This window comes from Mizuhopecten yessoensis, unplaced genomic scaffold (genome assembly GCF_002113885.1).
Source record: "Mizuhopecten yessoensis strain PY_sf001 unplaced genomic scaffold, ASM211388v2 scaffold7507, whole genome shotgun sequence".
NCBI classification, from domain to species: Eukaryota; Metazoa; Mollusca; class Bivalvia; order Pectinida; family Pectinidae; genus Mizuhopecten; species Mizuhopecten yessoensis.
In genome coordinates, this window is record NW_018407082.1 from 1,042,951 (window position 1) to 1,064,678 (window position 21,728).

The following is a 21,728-nucleotide window of genomic DNA, read 5'->3' on the forward strand; positions in this document are numbered from 1 at the left end:
GAGCATACAGCCAGTGCTGCCATTTCGGCGCTCACAGCTAGCATTATACAATTCTAGCATTGTCCAACCACATACCCATTTACAGCTGCATTCTACAATCTGCCCAACCAGACACCCATTTACAGCTGAGTAGACTGGAACAAGCAGAGTAATGTATCTTGCTCAAAGATACAACACAGTGCCGTGCCGTGACTCGAACTTGAAACCTTTGGTCACGAGCCCGGCGTCCTACCACTAGACTATCGGGCCTCCACCTACACAGCATTCACTGTATATCAAGGAACTAAGATAAAATACAGCTTAATCAGACTTACTGAAAAACAGCTCCAGTTTTCATTTTTTTTTAATAAAAATTACAGAAAACAGTTTTTTATTTTTGAAATAATGCATCTGATAAAAATTATGAACTTATTTAAAAACTTTCTCCTCAAACCTTTTTAATGGACACAAGTTTGTTATAAAAGGAAAGTGCTGCTAAAAAATCTGATTATCATTTTAATAACAAAATCATTTAAGCTTTTAGGATGATTGATAAGGCTGATGATTGTGAAAAACTGAAAATCTCAAGCATGTCATATTTCTGATTAATTAAAAAAGGATATACAGTACTTTTAAGAAGTATTAAGGTAGCATCTATTCTATTTCTTTTCTTCCTATACAGTGTCCAAGAATTTGATTCAACAAGCAAATTCATTCTGACTATATGAATGAAAGCTATGTATGGTATGTTGAATGACAGCCCTCATTTGTTTGGGGTAGTAGGGGACAGGGGTTGAACTTAGGGCACCCCCACCCTACCTACCTTATCAACACTCATATATTAACACATACATTTATTGCTTGGTTTTATGTTTATGTTTACATACACAACATGTATATATAAACTTACATGGGAGAATATAAAACATTAAAATAATTCTTTTAAATGGAGAATCAAATTCCATTAAATCAATTTCTATAAATCTCAACTCAAGTACATTTTGTACATATGAACGTCTTGATTACCCATTAAGGTACACAGATTTAAATCGTTCTCATAGATTCTAGCACAAGCCACTGTTTTCACTTTCAATATATTAGTAACTCGAGTAAAACTAGACACCAATTACATACCTGATTACTTATATATATATTTATTGTTGAAATTGTGTTTATGTCCTAAACTCTATTCAAGTCCCATTAACAACATTTCCTATCATCAATTAATTCTTTTTGTAAACAATTATTCTTATTTATGATTGTTATTTTTTTCACTAGGCCTGGTGTTACTAATGCACCATAAAATTAGAAAATGCATTGTAACCTCAATTGATGTCATTTAAATTCTGTTTTTACTCATCCTCGAAATTCTAGGGGTTATGCCCTTTGAACCCCTGGAATACAACTTGACAAAATTGAAGGCTCAGTGTGGGCCATCTTGTAGATGATAAAAGAAGATTAGTTGGATTGTTTGATGTACATATATAGAATCATACACAAACATAACAATATAATTGACTTGCTTCAATCAGGTGACACTTCTCTGTTAACGAATCTACAAAGGACAAGTAATAGCCTAGTGATTGGTCAGTTTTGTCACTGGAAACCAATCAAATGGCTAGTCTTATGCTTTCAATTTTGCCGTGACATATTCCATGTTGCAACTACCATATGTAACCAAAATTTTGAGGATGGGTTTCATCGTACATCGATAGAAATCTCTTTATAATTTTGCATTCTCTTGTGCTTTCTTCTGCTTGGAATAGACACTCCTAGATCTGTTTACTATTTTGTTTGCTTCTTCAAAATGCGGCGCGGTTCTTGCCATCACGCGATCTACCCAAGCTTTTACGACAGGATTTGACTCATAAATGTTCTCTTCACAGCAAGCATACAGCTGCATCAGCTCACAGATACCCAGAAGGTCAGCTAGAGAAATGTCAGATCCACACAAGTAGGGTTTATTATCTTTCAGGAAATAATTTTCCAGATGGGACACAACATTTTCTAATCTGTTCCTGGCATTTTCTACCATTGGCCATTGTATTTTAGCTCGCATTGCCCTTGGTATAATTACCTACAAATATAGACAGAAAAAAAAGTGTTGATTAAGCACTTATTTTACTACATATGTTTTTGCATTACCTACTTAAAAAGGAAGAGGCACATAGGGCAAGTACAGATAATCTATTTTTTCTACAATCTACCTGTCAAAACAGATTTAATAATAATAAAAAAATCCTCACAACACATAATGTATAACTAGTTTTAGCAACAATCTTCAATAGAAATATGTATCAATAATGAAAATGGACATGACATTTATACATTTATATCAATAACAATATACAGAAAATGTATATACATATAAATCAATAAAGAGGCCTGGATATTTAAGCAATCATGGCAAAATGTTCTCCTAATAAGATCCCAGGGATAGGGCCAGACCCCAAGGCCAATCCTCAATTGTTGACATAAGGGCGATCAATGATTGATGGACGATGGACACCACGTTACGGCATCAGCTCACCTAGGTCCTTTGGACCTTGAGAGCTAATAAATTAAAACCCTTTTCTGATCTGAAATCATAAAATTACAACAAAAATAAAGATATTTTTGTAGAGAATAATCCAATTTGGTGACACTTAAAATATTATACTTTTTATCAAAATGTTTTTTTAGGCAGGTGAGTCGAGATGAGATTATATACTACATAGTTACTGATGACAAACAATATACTCTAACACACACTGACCAGCTGTTGAAAGATCATGCCACCATTGTAGCGAGTGTTCATGTGCTGATAGTTCATGTATTCATCGACCCTGGCCTGAGCCTGGAGGTCAGTCCGTGGATACCAGTGGTCAGCTACATTGTACTTTACTGCCAGATACTTCAGGATGGCAACACTGGAGAGTAAAAACGAACACAACTGTAAGGCTAACCTAACTTATTCACCCCTGAAGACACAATTTAAACTCTTCCAATTCAAAGGTTCGAATAGTTCATCATGAAATCTAAAGGGTGAATGAGTTAATTACACTCCCTATAGCAAACTTTAATACAAGGGAAATAACTCTACCATAATTTACATCATTCAGTATGTTTGCATAACTTCTCATAAAAGAAATAAGATTGTAACAAGAGATTGTTTATATAAAAAATATCTTGTCTGCAGTCAAATGGAAAGCAAGAAAAACAGATTTCAAGACCAAATCCAGTTTAAGTTTGTAAAGTTAAGTATATTTTTATTATGGTAACTTTTGCAACATATTATAAAAGTGTACACTTTAAAAATCAGTCTTTTCATTTTCATTCATATTTAATTACTTTCTACTTTCATTATAAGGATGGATAATAACCTTACAAATTATACGTGCCTGTAAATAGAATTTGAGTTAAGGTTACCTATATGCCAATCTGATTAAAATCATCTGTTACATGGCTCCGCCTGAACGCGTAGTACAAAGTTAACAAAGCCATGTAACACATGATTTTAATCAGATTGCCTATATGCTACCTTACACATTACATTATACATAAGTGCACCTTGAAAATTATATGAATCATTATCGCTAAATAGAGTCCAAAGATAACAATTTTATGAAAATAAATTTAACTTTATCATAATTTTCTAAATAAACTTTAAACTGGTGACATGGAAAACAAATCTTTACTGTAAGCGGAAACAAAAAAAACGTGTAATTTAAGGGTTTCACATCAAACCTGCAATTGCAGCATAAAATTTTAGCAACACAGACAACTAATCTGTTAATTTGTGATACCTCTCAGTCAGCACAAATCCATCATCATCAATAACAGGCACAAGACTGAGGGGATTTAACTTCTTGTATTCATCTGTATGATGTTCTCCTGAAACAGTCACATTTAAATGAATCAATACCTAGTTATTCCACAAGGAGTGAAAATTGTTCACTGATTTTAAAGATATTAATATTTAAATTTTTAAATTTCAAAACTGTTGCTGGCACACCCTAAGACATATCGTCCAGAGCATTCACAGTCATACCTCAATACACCTGATCAAGGAAGGGGGAGGGGGAAGACAGCCTCGATCCTTATCAGGTCCATGGGCAAAGTCCTGGTAGAGTAGAGGGTTGTGGGGGAATGGAAAAACACCACACAAGCTGTACAAAGTCTGTTTTTTTCTCTGCAAAAGGAGGATTAGGGATCCTGAACCCAAATGCACCCCCAGCTCCACCCATCATTTGCATTATATATAGATATGTTTAAATTTGCTCTGCATCCTTCCATTGCAATGCATTGCGAAGGCAAATGTTGTTATGAGACTATAACAACATTTGCTATTGTAACGTCATCAATCTCTATTGTGACGTCATCAGTTATTTTGTTGTCAACACTTGATTTGCTGGTCAAAAACTGTTAGAAATAACTAAATAAAGCATAACTGCTCTTTCAAAATGTAAATATTTTAGCAAATATTGTTATGGTGCTATAACACACATTTCTATTGCTGTCAAACTCTTACATAAAGCATGTCAGGCTTTATTAAGTTTGTCATCAATAGCAATGTGAGTTAAAGGACCATAACAACATTTGCCAAAACATCGATTGCTTAAACATAAAAAAATAAATAATGATAATATACACAAGATGGACTGCTAGGCCTTTCTGCCTTCTTGATATTTTGAACATGTCATCTTAATAAGAAATCTAACTGAATGTTTAAATTCATACCTAAGAAACAGGATAATTATACTCATAGACACTAAAAGATGTTACACTTTTATTTTCAATTTTAAATGAATGAATGTGATGATAAACAACTTTCTCCCTTTAAAAATATGAAATGTTTTTGTTAATTTTTTTTCGATTTCTTCCCCCAAAAAATGGACTCATCAATAAGTGTAGGAGCCACTCCAGCATGCGCTGTTGCCATTTTGCTTTCTCAAAAATTATATCTATATATAAAATAAAGAGTTCTGCAAATATAGGTTTTGGCATTCAGTTCCATATTACCTGGTACTGGTATTTGACATTGCCAGGTAAATCCCAGTTTCTGATACCGGCGTGGCACTGTGTAACTGAGTTCAAGATGGTGGGCAGAGTGGACAAGGCTATGCAAGACATGAGCCTGTTGATGTGTTTTAAACCAACTGAAGAAGCTGAAAGGTAGTTTTGGATGAAGTTACAGCTGTGGTCTAGCATAATTGGTATTTAAATGCCACCAAAAAGAAACAGAACCAGAAAAGAAGAAGGAAGGTTCTAACAAAGGGAATCAAGGTCAGTTGAACACTGTGCACGGTCACGATAGTGTACAGATGTATGTGGGCCAAGCCCGGGCACTGGTCAAGTAGTCACGAATCAATGAGCAACCGAGTTTTACCAAGCCCCGACTAGTAGCCACCAATAGCAGTATTTCAACATACCTAGACCACCGAAATATATGAATACAAACTTTGACAATTATCCATTCCCCAACCTTGTTGTACCCCCACTGGGCCACATGCACCCTGAAGCGACCCGCCCAGCTGGGCACTCAGGCCCTCAAACACAAACAGACAATTAAAGTAGATGAAATAAGAGACAAATTCGGTAAGTAGGATTTTCCTTATTCAATCAATGTTCATTACATGAATGAACCCGTCTCATTCTTATTTACAATAAATGAAAAACCTATATTTCAGACTATAAAACTGGGTTAAATGCTGTAGGCCTAGTGCAATATTAATATGGAGTTAACATTAGTCTGCACTGGAGCTAACACCGTAGTACACTATAGTTAACAAGCTTGTGCGCTAGAGTTTTCACTTAAGTTCACTAGGGTGCACTACAATTTTTGTCTAGTGCACTAGTCTACATTGTACATTTCGGCAAAGGGGAGAGGGGGCAGTCGGGGAGCACGCCCCCTCTACCAGGGCCAGCCATCGAGGTAGCATATGTGCATTTCTCTCTTTATACTCAGAATTGTACATATATATAATTATACAGTGGGGATCTTAACTGTGTCCAAGTTACAAACGCTTTTTGGCCCCTCCCTATATCAGCCCCTCCAATTGTGAATTCCCATCACCCAAGAATACTTCCATCGAAATAGGATTGATGTTTATCACTTAGTTCCAGAGAAGAAGTCGCTTAAACAAATATAGACAAATTACTCCTATTTTGGCCCCGCCCCTCAGGCCCCTGAGGGGTCAACCCTACCATTTGTACAATTTTAAATCCCCAACACCTAGGGATGTTTCCAGTCAAATTAAGTTAAATTCCACTCAGTGGTTAAGAAGAAGTCTTTTGAACAAAATTATTAGATAATAAATATAAACATTTTTGTAATTGTCACATTTAGAAAATAATGTTTGAAATTATTCTATATTTTTAAAAAATATAAACGATCGCATTAATGAGATATTATAAAATATCTTTATATTCCTGGTACTGGGTTTCAGTCCGGGAACGGGGTACAAGATTTACCCTACCACCTCCCGGTATGGCATAAGCTCACCTTGGTCCTTTGGACTAGGTGAGCTAAAAAAAACAATCGAAAACTGAAGAAGTGAAAAATAAACCGTTCAGTTGTATACATTTTGTATAACATGTTTATCCGGCTTTTTAACACGAATAAGATATCAAAGTCCAAACTCCGAGCGAAGTTCAGAAAATAGGGCGCCGGTAATCATCAAATTATTATGCTACTTTCGCAAGCATTTCGTATATGTCACGAAACAAAAATAACTTGGTCAGACTTACCGCTCCTAAGTGCAACTGGTTTTGGTACAAATGGAATGTTTGTCATCTTTAAAAAGATATATACAGCTCGAGAAGGCTGAGACATCAAATCGTAGTAGTACTTCAACGCCATGTTTGGGATTTACTAACTCTAGAATATAGACGGGATAAAATTTCCGGAAAAGTGCGTTTTCGTTTAAACGGTCAAACCGGTCGGACCACTGTTGTTCGTTTATTAAATAAGGTCGGACCTAGTAAGCTGATGTTGCTTTCAGACGAGCCTTGACAACGCTTTTACAAGGCCTGCATAAACATTTGTAGGTCCGCCAGGATTTATACCCGAAGTTGATACATTTAAAAACGGTCAAACCAGTTGTTCCGCATAAACGAACAGGACCCATGTTGTGTACTGATATGATATTAGCCCAGAAATTACGAAATATTGAGGGGCTAAACCAGGATCCTTCATCCCCCATCCCTCCCTTAACCCCTGTCAGACTGTGGGATTTTATTTCAAAATATATGTCCCCATATTGGGACAGGGGCAATTTCGGCCCATTTTTATTAAAGTCGTTCTGAACAATAATGAATATGCATGTCATATGTTAAAATTAACTTAGATTTGAAAGTGTTATAATATAGGCGGACTGGTCGAGTGGTTAACACTCCGGCCCTTCCACGCGGCAGAGGTTCGATCCCCGAAGTCGTCGACGCATGGATATTCAGAGAAAGTGTTTTTCTCCTGCCAATACAACTCCATCAACCCAGGTGGAGTATAAATTGGTCTGGGGTGGATGTTGCGGTATTTGTGCTGTAGCATTCAAGCGAGGTGGCACTATAAATGATACTGTTGGAAGCACGGTCCTGCTACAAACAGACCACATTACATTTCCAGCACACACGCAGGCAAACACACATGGGGAGATATTAGCCAGGTGGCATATGACTAGGAATTAGCGCCTGATAAGGCAGCTCCTGCGAATTACTCATACAAAATTGTATTGAATTAATGTATATGCTAATTGTATTAATTGTATATTCATGTACTGTAAAGCGCTTTAAGGTGACTTATGTTAGCTAGATAGGGCGCTATATCAAATGTTGTATATATGGATACATAACGTTATAGATATATAACGATTGGATGACCGAATGTGCCCAGCCCTTGTGTAAGTTCGGTTCCCGTTGGAATCAGCATAATTATGAGGTCACAATGCATGCAACGTCGTATTTCATGGCTTTCCATGTATCCTATGGGCCGTGCCTGCCCCGGTGTCAATGGACGAACCTGACCCAAATTGATATATTAAAAAAAATCGGGTATCAAAGCAATACGAAAGTCAGTACTAAGGGTTTATGTATACTGCTTGGTGGGATAGACTTGGAAACTAAAGAAACTCACAAACACCTCGGAATACCGATATCCAGTGATCTGACATGCTCTAAAAAGATTGAAAAAAGGGACGCGCTTCACTATTCTCTATTATTGGCGTCGGGTCAAACAACAAGAACCTAAATCCTCTAACGCTCGTCAGTTTTTACAAAAAGGTTATACTACCGTCTACCCTCTATGGATGTGGAACATGGAGTACGATGAACCAAAGTGGCATTGATAAACTCTCGTTATCAACATCTTGCGGCAAAAAAATCAAGACTTTCCAACACGCACTCGCTCGGACATATCGGAGAGTATGATTGGTCTATTTCGTATGACCGCTGAAATAGATCGACGGAAACTACAGTTCCTTCACAGACTTATCAAACTCCCAAATGAAACGTTTGCCAAGAAAGTATTTTTAACACGATTATATTCCTATCTTCATAAGAATACTCCTCGTCCACTAGGTTTCATACCGGACGTTTGTGAAATACTGAAAAAGTACGACCTAATGGACTTACTCTCACATTATGTAACTACTCGAACCGATTTTCTCTCCAAAAAAGCATGGGCATTTTGTATCAATCACGCCATCAGAAGGATAGAAACTAGACTGTGACGTGAAAGAATGAATAACGACCGCAAGTTTGACCGTTTCAGACCCGTCCATACTCAAATATATCCGCATATACTATGGACCCTACCAGACACTACAGCAGACTTAACATGTGTTCAATTTGTGTCAAAATTGATAACTTACGCCCCGCAAACCGAATAACAAAATTGTAATATATTCACCATTACGTACTCAGTGTGACGTCACTCACTCAACAAGAGACATTTTCACAACGTAGTTACTAGATATATGTCGCATAGAAACATTCCTAACTATGGACAATATATTAGAAGAAGAATTCGTACAAATTTTATTTGGACGTAAACACCCGGATATAGAGGACGACAAACCGTTTCGGATGATGGCGTCTTTTCTCGATATTTCATTTTTGCTGATTTGGTGCTTTTTCGTCTTTTCACTTTAGCTGGTTTTCGTTTTTTCGTTATTTTGTTATGTCACTTCGACATCTTTTTTTGTGATGGAATGATAAACACGTCTATCTATTACACGTATAACACATATATTGGTGACGGAGTCCGAACGAGAGGTTCTACTGTTTGATAAATATATATACAGTATAAAGTTGACGGAACGAGAGTTTTGTTTGATAAAAACAGTATTTATATATCCCATATACAGTCGACGGAACGAGAGATTCCACTTTGTGCGAACTCATTTACATCTTTAAATGTAGAAATGACAGATATTATAGATACTATACAGATAAGATAGCGATGAATCACGTCTATATATGACAAAGTGTGATATCATGTAACGATATTTACGACTTTCCGTCCATTTATTTTTTTATTTGTTTACCTGTCGTGTTCTGACTGTTCTGATTCTGTTGCTGTATCCTTTCCCATCATAATGACCAACATTCAAAGCTTGCTTCAATCAAAACATTTTTAATATTTTATATCATTTGTCAGTGTTTAATATATTTTGTAGTTTAATTCACGTGTTTGATACACGTCCTTTGGTTACCAACATAACGTTCAGAATTTAACATAAATGAGAGAAAAACAAACTTTTGCACGTACAAAAAGTGTATCGATAACTTTGGGTTTGTTTTAAGTTCCGTGTTGATTTTCCGTTTTGATTGGTATCTTTTTCATTTTGTTAACATCTATTTGGTCTTTGTACCATTGAAAAAGACCCGCATGATGATACATCCGACACATGTTGAAATGTTGAAATGCCCGACGGTGATGATTCTATAAATACTTGACTGTTGCCGCCGTATTAGGATCGACAGAATTTCAGAGCATTTCGGGTTTCAAACATGGCACTCATTTTATTGCACTTTTTGAAGTTTTGTGTATATTTTGCTATTGTATAATTTGTAAGTGCGCCAATTTTACATGCGCTTATTTGTTCAAATTCGATAACAGGCTAAAATGTGTGAAATTAATAGTTATACTACAGTATTTGATGATAAGTCGATGTTATGTTTTTAGGTTAAGACAATATCGATAGAACTTTCACTCCATTAGTTCAAATATTGAGGAAAACTCTCTCCAAGCTCCTATCGTCCAGTAAGTGAAGTTCAAGTTTTCTATCGATTTATTGCTTTTGAAACAGTAATGTACATAGTTTGGTTTTGGTTTGTTTTGCGTCCTATCAACAGCTATGGTCATTTAAGGACGTGCCAGGTCTTACTTTTACATCAGCACGTTTTCTGATATATGCACATCCTTTAAGATGGTAATGAATATAGTAAGAAAACCGAAGATTCACTGTGAATAAAAAGCACGTTCTCTGTCTCTCCCACTGTCTGTCTGCCTGCCCCTTCACAATAAAATATGTTATACACCATATGCTTATACATGTAATTTTCTAAGTAAGACTGTTTTGTAAATTTCAATTCTAATTCAAATTATTATTCATTTATAGAGAAAAATGTATGCGTGTTTTACTATGAATAATTAATTATAGACGTAGAATAACCTGTGATGGGTTTACTGTAAATACTGTGGAAGTATTTAACATTGTCAGATTGTTTTTATTATCAATTGATCACATGTGTGTGCAATATAGATGTATCTAAAGGTCCGCCTGAAGAAGCATAAGAAGGCAAAAACACCTAGCGGTTAATATTGGATTACCATATTATTTTATTCTCTCTCTCTATATGTAAATACTTCTTTTTTATTATCTACTATATATATGTATATTTGTATTATCGTAGGAGGAATTATTTTTTCTAATCAACTTCAGCATAAAAAATACGCAAACCCTGTACAATGCAGCATTCTATTTTTATTATTTTCTTTTCAAACCAAATATTCAAATATCTGTTTATGTAACAGTCTTAATTGAGAGTAACTGGTAGTGAATAAGTGTCATTAATATGTAAATGATTGCACTAGTCGCCCGATCGCATTCTTTTGAAACCCAAGAACGCGCTGTGTCATCAGCATTGTCAAGTTAGGTCCTTATTTCATTATTGCATATTCATGATTACCTTGCTTGTGTCATTTACAAGACACATGTTTTCATGTTTTTAAATATATTTAGTTTCTAAACATTTAATTCACGAATATCATAAAAGTTACCCTGTATGCGACTTTATTCTATACAGAGTTTCTCCCCCTGTACTGTGATCGGGCGCCAAGTGAATTGGTTTAGCAGTCTTTTTTTCCCGTTATTTATTTATTCTAAATGAATTAGTCTAATATATTGCAAACACCTGCGTTGTCTCATTCAATACAACTCTTATATATTGTTACAATCTCTGTTTTTTTAACAATAACATTATAGAACTAGGAGATGATTTGTTACTTCTTTTTCCAAAGCGTACTTTGATGGACCCTCATCAATATCATATAGTTGACTTAGAGCTATTTTAAACCAAGGACTGTAGCAATGTTAGCATTCCCTATCTCAGATCTACATTTTCCATGTCAGCAACACCAAACGATTCATGGTGCAAAATGCAAAAAATCTTTTGATTCCAATTTAATTGAAATGAAAATGGTAAGTTTTTTGTATTTATAATGAAAATTTTCAATGCATTCATGGTTTGTTGTACAACCAAATTATTAATACTGATACAAAAATGCAAATTGTATTAACTAAATCAAATATTTGAAGACGTTTCGACATTTAAAGTATCCTCCTCCTCTTCTGATGTTACCTTTGACAAATCATTCTGTCAGGTGAGACTGTATTTGAGGAATTCACCATCTGCACATACACTTCAGTATCTTTGCAACAAAAACGACATTAAAACTAGGTGTGTAGTCAATATGCATATGATACTTAAACCCACCCGAAACCGTACCTGTTCGCAAGAAGTGTGGGATACATCTTAACAAACGCAAAATGTATTTACACTAATACACGGTACACTTACTATACACCTGGATGCAGGCGATGTGTGATACCGGATTTGACAAGAGATGTTCGTGTCAGGGAGGCGAGAATGCTGTCAGCTCCGACAGATGAGTGTACAACCGGGAAATGGCATAAGCTATGGAAACCTTATGTTTCGTACATACTTTAGTCAATTTTTCTAGGAAATAAAGCAGAATGTTTAATACTTCCCCTTAATATTTCATTTTATACTCGAGTTGGATTGACCAGATGGAAATTGCCTGTGAATATGATTTAATATTTTCGGATTTCGAAAGATTTATCACATACAATGTACAATTAAATAGGACATTTATGATGGTCCTCCAATGATGGACTATATTTTTCACATTACGTCCATACGTTGACTGGCACAAGAGCCAATATTCACGCCAAACTATATAGAATTCCGTTTCACTTATTTAAAAACACGTGCTCATTGAAATATGAAAATTGCATCTTTTTTGGTTGATTACATGGGGGTAATGAATTGAGTTGTTCTTATGACAAATCTAGCATGACCTGCTTCGCATTATCTCAAGACCAACCCAACTCATGTTTGCATTGCAACTGTAGAGGACGATCTTTGTATAACAATGTTACCGACGGTCAACATCGATGATGTCAGTTTATATAACATTAACATCTTGTTCCACTGAATATATCGTTGATGATACCTATACAATGTTCGTGGACATATGATAGAGCACATTTTTTTCTCCCACTCTGTATTTGTTTGGTTGGAGCTACTTCTTTACGTACACATCCTCTTAGTGGTTAGGTCTGTTGTTGATGCTGGGATACATTGTTTGCTTGTTTTGTTTCTGTTAAACGGATAATAAGTGAGAATGTTCTTATGAATATCGGTTTGGTCTTTTCAAAATGGTGACTCATGACAAATTATAAAATTATAGAAAACAGTTATTTTCTTCAATCAATATTTTTGATTGATATTTGTCACCAGCTCTCAGTTTTTCGGGAAACATTTAAGTGATATCTCAGAGGCATTCACGAGAGGTGCACCTTAGTTGTTTCTTCTTTATTTATAAATGTTTTCCCCCAGATACATGTATAATGAAAGCAGTTACTTTGATACTATTCTACACCCACCCACTTAACGGTAAACATACTTTCCTTATTGCAGACATAATGCCAATTTCGACACGAGATACAAGAAACCTTTACCAATCTCGCAGCTGGCTTCCATTTTTATTATTTTGATGTTAATACTTTTTCAACATGGACATATCTATCTGTATCAACATCCTTTGATATTGACTAGCTACAAGTGCTGACTTCGGACGCGGCCTAAATTGTTATCGCGCAATTGAAACTTTTTTTTTTATCAAAGCTGAGAGTTAGGCGTTAGGGATGGGTTATATACAACATGTGATAAATGCAATTTCATCTGATTTGCTTTGTTTTCAAAAACGTATTTAAATCAGAGTATAAACGACAAATTGCAAGACAAACATACAGTTATAATTTTCTGTCAAACATGTGTTTTCATCGTAGATTTTTAAGCCTCAAAAATGTGGAATTTCACCTAGATTATTGCCCCTTATTTTAGCCTCGTTCCAATTTTCCTGCAAAGTTAAACAGAATGTTTGGCTGAATTAGATATTTTATTAAGTAATGCGCTATCTAGTTCAACACAGCAAAGAAAACGAAAGCCAGTTACAGAAATGAAAACAAAGATACAACTTGATTATTCATGTTATGCTTCAATAGCAAAACCTGATCGCTACTTTGAATGTTAAGTCATAGTTGATTAAACGAGTTTTGTTTATAACCAAGAGCCTTTCAACAAATATGAAAATATGATAAATTGAAATTATATATTTGGTCTTATATGTACACTCACGGCAGTAGGATTGTGGTAAGCCTTGCTACAATGAAGTATCCGTGTTATGACAACAACACACGATATCTTTGACTGGAACGACTAACTCTGGCGTAACAGTTGTTTTTCCTGCAGAGAAATACTTACAGTATTAGTATCATCATTTGAATTAACTTGTCAGCCATTCTGTAAATTGAATGGTATACAACAAACGGTTGGAAATTACATTAGTGAAGGAATTATTTCCCCTATTTATATAATGTTCCAAGTTAACATTCGTCAAGAATCAAGTATCTTTAGCGTAGATAACTACGATGGCCGATAGCGGCCGACATAACACTCATGTTAGTAAAAAGTGTTCTGTCTGACAGTTTGTCAAATCATAAGTGGGCATTTTACAAATTTTGTAAAAAGTGTAAACTGTCAGGATACTATGTCAATTCATACATGGCAGTTTACTCATTTTACTTCCACAAAATAAACATTGGGGAGGAGGGAGAAACAGAAGTAGCGTCACATTCCAAGGGCTGAGCAGAACAGAATAGACTATTCCAATGAACTTAGTTAGTTTACCTTTAACATTAATCAAACAGATAAAGCGGTATTTTTATTTGTTTGTCGTGTACACTGGTAGCAAGAAAGAGTTCCTTTTATGATGATGTTTAAAAATATTTATATTATAAATATATATGTAAACTGATTGAATGTGTAAACTTAAGGATTTATTGACGATCACAAGTTCAACACTTGAAGGTAGCACTAGACTTTACTTGCGGCAGGATAACCTTTCTTGGTCGTGTTACACACCGTGACGTGTGCTTGGGTTGAAAGTCACAAAGAGGAGACTAATAGTTGTTTTAAAAGTTTTTTGATAGAAATGATGGCATATAGTCAAAGTCTGCACACTACATGTATTTAACCGTAATGTTTGATATACTCTTTCTTGAATATAGCACAGAGTTGGTACAATCTTGATACACTAGTTCATACCATTAACTTAACTCAATCGGGAGAACACGGTTATGATCATTGTAATTATTGTAATATTCAGTGACTATATATATATATCAAACATCACGGTTAAATAGTATGCAGACTTTGATTATGCCATCATTTCTATCAAACCAACTTTTACATCAACTATTAGTCTCCTCTTTGTGACCTTCAAACCAAGCACACGGTGTAAAACATGACCAAGAATGTTCATCCTGCCGCAAGTAGAATTTAGTGCTACCTTCAGTATTGAACTTAAGATCGTCAATAAATCCTTAAGTTTACATACCCAAAACAGTAAACATATATATTTATAATAGATTTTTTTTAAACAGCATCATTTTACTTACTCCATAGAAGGAACCCCATCTTTCTCCCTGTGTACACGATGAACAGTTAAAAATACCATCTAATTCGTGTGATTTATGTTAAAGGTAAACTAAGTTCATTGGAATAGTATATTCTGTTCTGTTCAGTCCTTGGAATGTGACCCTACTTCCATTTCTCTCTCCTCCCTTAATATTTTGGTTTAGGAAAAGTAAAATGAGTAAATTGCCATGCATGAATTGACAAAGTGTCATGATAGTTTACATTTTTTACAAAATGTGTAAAATGCCCACTTATATTTTGACAAACTTTCAGACAGAACCCTTTTTACCAACATGAGTATTCTGTCGGCCGCTATCGGTCATCGTAGGGATCCCTAATATGAGTGTTCTGTCGGCCGCTATCGGCTATCGTAGATAACCCTAGCTAAGTGGAGTATTAGTCCACACGTGGCACTTTTCAATGAAATTGTACAACTAAAAGTAAGCTCTTGAGATCTGGAATTACAAAATATTATATATTATTAATCTAATACATGGAAGTAAATGATTGTGAACGAACGTTAAGTTGTCTGGCCAACCAATTGGTTGTAAGTTGACCATTTGGGTCGTTCTGTAGTTAAAAGTGTTGCTCTGAGAGTAATGAAGGGGGCTCTGCAACGCCTTTTGTTTCAGGCTCTGCATGATAAATGAAATGCAAGATTTAGTAAAAAAAAACTCACATAGCAAAATATTTGCTTCGAAATATGAAGGTTAAATTCGAATCCAAATTACGTTCAATATTATTAACACTGAAAGGATCGAGAAAGGATCTCTATATATCAAAACACAAAAATACTCATATTACTTTATGTACATATGCAAAAGTTTCAATATGTTTAATCTGATAATTTGTTGCATGACATAAGAAAAACTATTGTAAAGGGGTTTTACATGTAGTTCCTATCGGCAAAAGCACGCACTGCAGCCCGAGTCACGACAGTGATATTCAAGGTTTTGTGATAGTTCTTCACGATGACAAATGAAATGCTGGTAGAATTACCTTTAAACCAACTGCAAATGGCACCAATCGAGACAACAGTGATGATAGCGATGGGTGTAAGCCAGCGAAAGGAGATTAAATAGAGCAGATCCAAACCATATCTGAAACCAACAGTTCCTATAAAGATATATATCCGACAGTATTCTACGAGCAAAAAAGAAGACCATTTAATCATAATATAAAAACCAAGTCTCAACAGGTCACTGTATAATTTTGCGCTAATGTTCCACCAACATTGTGTTTATTGTGACCTCACCTTGCCATTGTAGTGTGATGACATGTCACTGTGACGTAACAATGTTGTCTTTTTGAAATAAACATGAAAAGCCCTGGGAAGGGTGAAAGCAGCTAGTTTTCTTGTAGGTCGTTATGTCATATTGTTTATACTTACCTACCACATATAATTACTTATATATATATTCCAACGTCTTAAGTCCCGTCAAACTCGATTAAAGTTTGAAATCAAACTTCAACTTTTATTTATAAGTATTTTTAGGACATGTATTTAAGCATATTCCCGGAGACATGTTAAGCCTATGAAACACATAAAGTTCGAAACATGTACTTTGAAAGAACTGATCAATTTCAATTGATTCAACCTTTTTTAGTCTGGATATTGATACTGAAATGGATATGTAGCATATGATGACACTTATGAAAATGCATATGATTATATTCATTGCGCAATCATTGCTCAATGAGACAAAAGTTTAAACAATGTTGCCGAATGAAAATAAATTGGCGTTAGGCGAGAAACACCATAGATTTAACATAAAGTAAATGATCATTTTCAAAAGTTGAAACCAGAAGTCGGAGAACAAATAAATTTACACATAATTTATTTGGTTATTTTATAGCAGTATAATCGGTTCATCTGTGGTATCTGCCTTTGTCAAGGTATCGGTAACGCTATAAACTTGAGTTGATATGTAGATGATGTTAAAAATCATAGCTGGTATATTGTCGAGCACACAATTGTCTATCGGAGCTGGTTCTAGTTTTCGATTCCTTCTTATGCCGGACGAAAACATCTTTCCAAATGTTATCCAACCTACCAATAAGACACTTGTCGCCCCTCCAACCATCGCACCCTGGAACGCATCATACATATACAAAAGCAATACAAGGCCTGGAGTGTAATCTTAGGGATTGTATAGAGTCAACAGCACCCGGTGATAGGTGGATTATAAAATAGAAATATGAAGCCCATTTAAAATAGAGGAAGATTGACAAAATAAATAAATTGTACATTTCCGAATAACCCATCATATAAAGTAAAACTGGGAAGCCACGGAACACAGGGTTATTGGTGGACATAAGAAAAGTAACAATATAATCTCTTGGAGGATATCGCACAGAATGTTAGATACAAGGCGGTCTGTTTAAAAAATATGTTCAAACAAGCATACGGCTAACTTTTTCCTTGAACTCATCGTACAGAGTGAAAGTTGACTACTGATAGTAAAATAAGAATCGCATTTGGACACATTTGAAAAGAGTGTGGACAAAAATTAGGACGGATATTTATCCAGAACCAATCATACAATCTTTTTAGAAATTCCAGGAGTTACACTCACAAACTAGATCCACATATTGACACGCACATAACATTCGTTTTCTTCATGACATATTCCAGTAGTGCAGAGAGCGCAAGTTTGCAATGCGATGCAGTTAATTCTACCAAAGAATTAACAAGGATTTGTCAAACGAATGAAGCGATACGACTCTGTTTTCAATATTACAAAACATACAAATAGTCACAGAATTACATATTCTGTTTGTGGGTTTAGAAACGTACTCTGATCGATTTAAAATAGCATTTCTGATCACTTCTGTTCGTAGCAGATCAACACAAAATATAGTGAAACTCACAAAGCAGATTATATAGTGCTATTTGAATAGTATTTGCCAGTATCATGTGAAATGTTACTGATAGTGAAATCAATTAAACAGAATATTAATGTTCCTGCTTTAATGAGTTTATAGTTTGCTTATTTTGCAGGGGATTTCAACACCGACTCCACATCGAATGAAGTCTATAGTCTAAAACTGTTAATCCTGTTTTTTTTTAATTAACGTGTTTCCCGTATATTAACATGGAAAACAAGCAAGCAATGAGGAAACTAACCCATTTTATTTGCCCATGGTATGAACCACCCAAGCAGGAATATTCCTGTTATCGCTCCTCCGAAACAGGAACTGGTTGTATCGAATATTTACAAGAAAGTAGTTTAAAGTTCTTGTTTGTATTAGTCCGGGACACACCAATATAAAGGGATATTTGTGACAGACAAATGCTGTTTTGTAATGAGACTGAACTGATATTTTTTCAACAATCAAGTCGATATGATCGCAAACTGTTAAGAATGCATTGCCTGTTTAACACTTATATTAATGTTATCGAATTAAGTTTGTATCAGATAACGAAATTAAATATTTAGATTTTACAAAGACTGTTCATTAACATTACATTTACAAACGACAAGCTTAAACACAAAGTGAAACTTGCCTGGATAGCAGGTCCTTCTATCTTAGAAACAACGAAAGCAACGACAACACCGATTATTCCAAAAGACAGTCCTGAATATAGAATAACATTTATTAGATAAGGTATGTAAGAGGTCTTTGACTGTTTTCAAATCTAGTCATTTTTATTAATTGATAAAGTACTGCTGATTTCAAAAACGGGTTTAGATAAAAAAAATATGAAATCATCATTTTCTGTCGGATTGGAATTAAGAGACCCCCAGTTGAAAAACTGGGCTTATATGCGTTATCTTAAGACATACATTATCTTAAAATATATTAATGTTAAGTAAAGTAAGGAGGGGGAATACAAATGGTGGTCTCTCATTATCGAGATATCAAATATGATTTAGAAAATGGTAAACTAACTGAATACGTAGGCTGCATTGTGAAATAAGACAAGCAACTGTTTTAGTGATAGGAAATAACAAATAGACGTCAATACCTGCGAGCTGGTTGATCTTGACTCCTCTTTTGTCGGTCATCGGTTTAGTATGAGGCTTCACAATGTCCTCCCAAAATATTGCCGAAATACTGCTCAACAAGGAGGAGATGGTACTAAAATGAATTGGTAATGGTAAAGCGTCAAGAGGACCTTCTTCCCTTTATATAATACACCAATGGTATAAACAACCAATTTTTAGTCGTTAGTTTAAATATGCATATTAACAAAACTGATAGAGTCAACAACCCACATAGACATGCAACAGGTTGCCAGCCAAATATGCATATGAGTGACATAGTTATAGCACTAATAAGTAGATTTACAAATAAATGTCAGTCTTAAACATGAATGAATTGTTAGTCCACATTTGAAATCCAACAACCGGGTGTTATTTCTAATGGCTCAAGAACAAAACAATAATAACAGCTCAAGCTCAAACATTAGATTATGCGAGTAAGCGCAAGTTCCTATCCTAGAGATAATTGGTTTCTATATTTGGAAGAAGGCTGTGGAGACTTGAATCTCAACACCATTTTCAATCGTAACTTTCGTCTTTGATCGTGACATATGATTAAAAATAGTTTCAAGAAAAAAGGGCTTCAGCATACAATCTATGCTTTAGAGTTAAAATTTGGCTTACGAACACAGTTGCTGATGATCATCTTGATTAAGAAACATGAGTTGTACTTAAAAATTATGGATGCTATTTATATCTTCAAATCTCTACCTTAATTATGAGGAGCGATAAAGCATAAAAAGTAGTACTTAAAAAATAAAGACATCATCGAATCGATTTGAATACTTATGTGTGAGACTCTGAAGAATTTCTAGTCAGTGATAATTAATTTTGACGTTTAGATGGTATTTTCTTACTATTTAAATACATACTCAAAAAAGCATGGACTATTTCTTTTGACATTTTATTTGAAATCGATTATAAGGATAATTTTGCACAGATTTGTTTTCCCGTGAGAATTGCAAACGTAAATACAAAAATGATGTGGTAGCTTACCTGAGTAAAAGAAGTACAAAGTTTGCATGCCTGAGAGATACCACAAAACATAATATTAAGGGCGAATTCAAAAATAAATGGATCTTTTTCATGGAGCGCAAACTTATTGATTGGTGGAAATCTTATGATTTGATAATTTTAAAGTAAGAAATGCACAGACATCACTTACCTGAGTGAGGCACAAAAAAGCGCTGCCAAGTAAAGTCCAGGCAGACAGGGAGTTGACTGGAATATGTCCGTCACCATATATGCCATCAACTGATGAATTAGAAAAACATTAAATCTTGTTTTCTCTGATCACATATTGTGTTCACGTGCTTGTTTAGAGACATGCATTCACGTACCATGGCCACTTACCTTTTTTTACTTAGAAAATTAATCTGTTTAAGAAAAATATTGAAAGAACTTTTTTCTTCGTGATGCTTCAACCGTTAGGATGGTAACGGTGTGTGTGCGTTCGTATGGCAAAGCCTCAGGTTTAACCCCAATTTATGATCCCCGAGGGAGGAATTCTCTACCACCTCCGGTACATATGAAAGATTTTTTTGTGTGGTATGAAGTTCGCTTTTTATTATCATGCAGTCTAGTGAGCCTTTTCAATGTGTTGTCAATACCCGAGTTTTCGATATGAGAAAGAGAAATCACTTACTAACGCTTACCCTTTGGGAACGCCTGATGTTATTATCCTAGTATTTGTTTAAGGGTCTCCGTGTAAATGATTCTTTTATGCACATTTTGAAACAGCTTTATCGATTTTTGAGTTCATATGATGGTTTCGTTGAGACTTTGGTATGCGCTTTGTGTTTATTGAGTGCACCACGTTCTTGTTGTGAAGTACTAAGTCTAGTGACTAATCAAAAACCTTATTTTATGGTTTGTGCATTCATTTATGATTATACACTTGCACTAACGCCAAACTACGTTTTTTGTTGCTGCGGTTAATATTTCCGCAAAGAACACATACAATACTTAAGTAAGTACTCTTTAAATTACGAGTTGTACCTGGTTTAAGTTATCGAACTGCTTGGAAATTAGCAACATCCTTTGTTGTGATAGTAGACATACATGAAAGAAAGGGGAATACCAGGCATAGAACGGCGTTGATGAGGTACATTCTGAAATATAAGCAAATCGCCACTATACTTGATGTAATTTTCTCCTCATTTTTTTAATACTGTAATATATAAACATATAATATAAGGCAGTTACTAATGTTTACTGAACACTATAAATAATTTTATTTCGTTATAAATATATATATATGTACTAGTAGGAACTTACCAACGCTAATTGAGCACTCCATTGTGTATATATGATGCTATTTATCTCGTAGTTGTCAATATAAATATATATACTAGTAGGCACTCGCCAATGCTAATTGAACACTTGAATAAGCATTGGTGAGTGCCTACTAGTATATATATTTATATATATAACGAGGACAGAAATAACATCATATAAAGTGTTCAATTACCATTGGTAAGTGCCTACTAGTATATATTA

At 34.9% G+C, this 21,728-nt stretch overlaps 1 protein-coding gene across 1 annotated transcript; it reads right to left on the reverse strand.

Moving 5' to 3' along the window:
• Positions 1-300: 300 nt before the first annotated feature.
• On the reverse strand, positions 301-6,826 carry LOC110453794 (glutathione S-transferase theta-1-like). Its single transcript, XM_021502954.1, has 4 exons — positions 6,709-6,826; positions 3,765-3,852; positions 2,735-2,888; positions 301-2,056 (listed from the first exon to the last, which is right to left on the reverse strand). The coding sequence occupies exons 1-4, from the start codon at positions 6,818-6,820 to the stop codon at positions 1,703-1,705; spliced, it is 708 nt and encodes a 235-aa protein (XP_021358629.1). The 5' UTR covers positions 6,821-6,826; the 3' UTR covers positions 301-1,702.
• Positions 6,827-21,728: the final 14,902 nt, after the last annotated feature.

Bases quoted from the DNA above. Each gene is read 5' to 3' on its own strand.
- LOC110453794 (XM_021502954.1), bottom strand. From the start codon at position 6,820: ATGGCGTTGAAGTACTACTACGATTTGATGTCTCAGCCTTCTCGAGCT. The intron at 2,889-3,764 runs GTATCACAAATT...TTTACTCTCCAG, and splicing joins GGATTTGTGCTGACTGAGAG to TGTTGCCATCCTGAAGTATC. The intron at 2,057-2,734 runs GTCAGTGTGTGT...CTATATTTGTAG, and splicing joins GCATGATCTTTCAACAGCTG to GTAATTATACCAAGGGCAAT.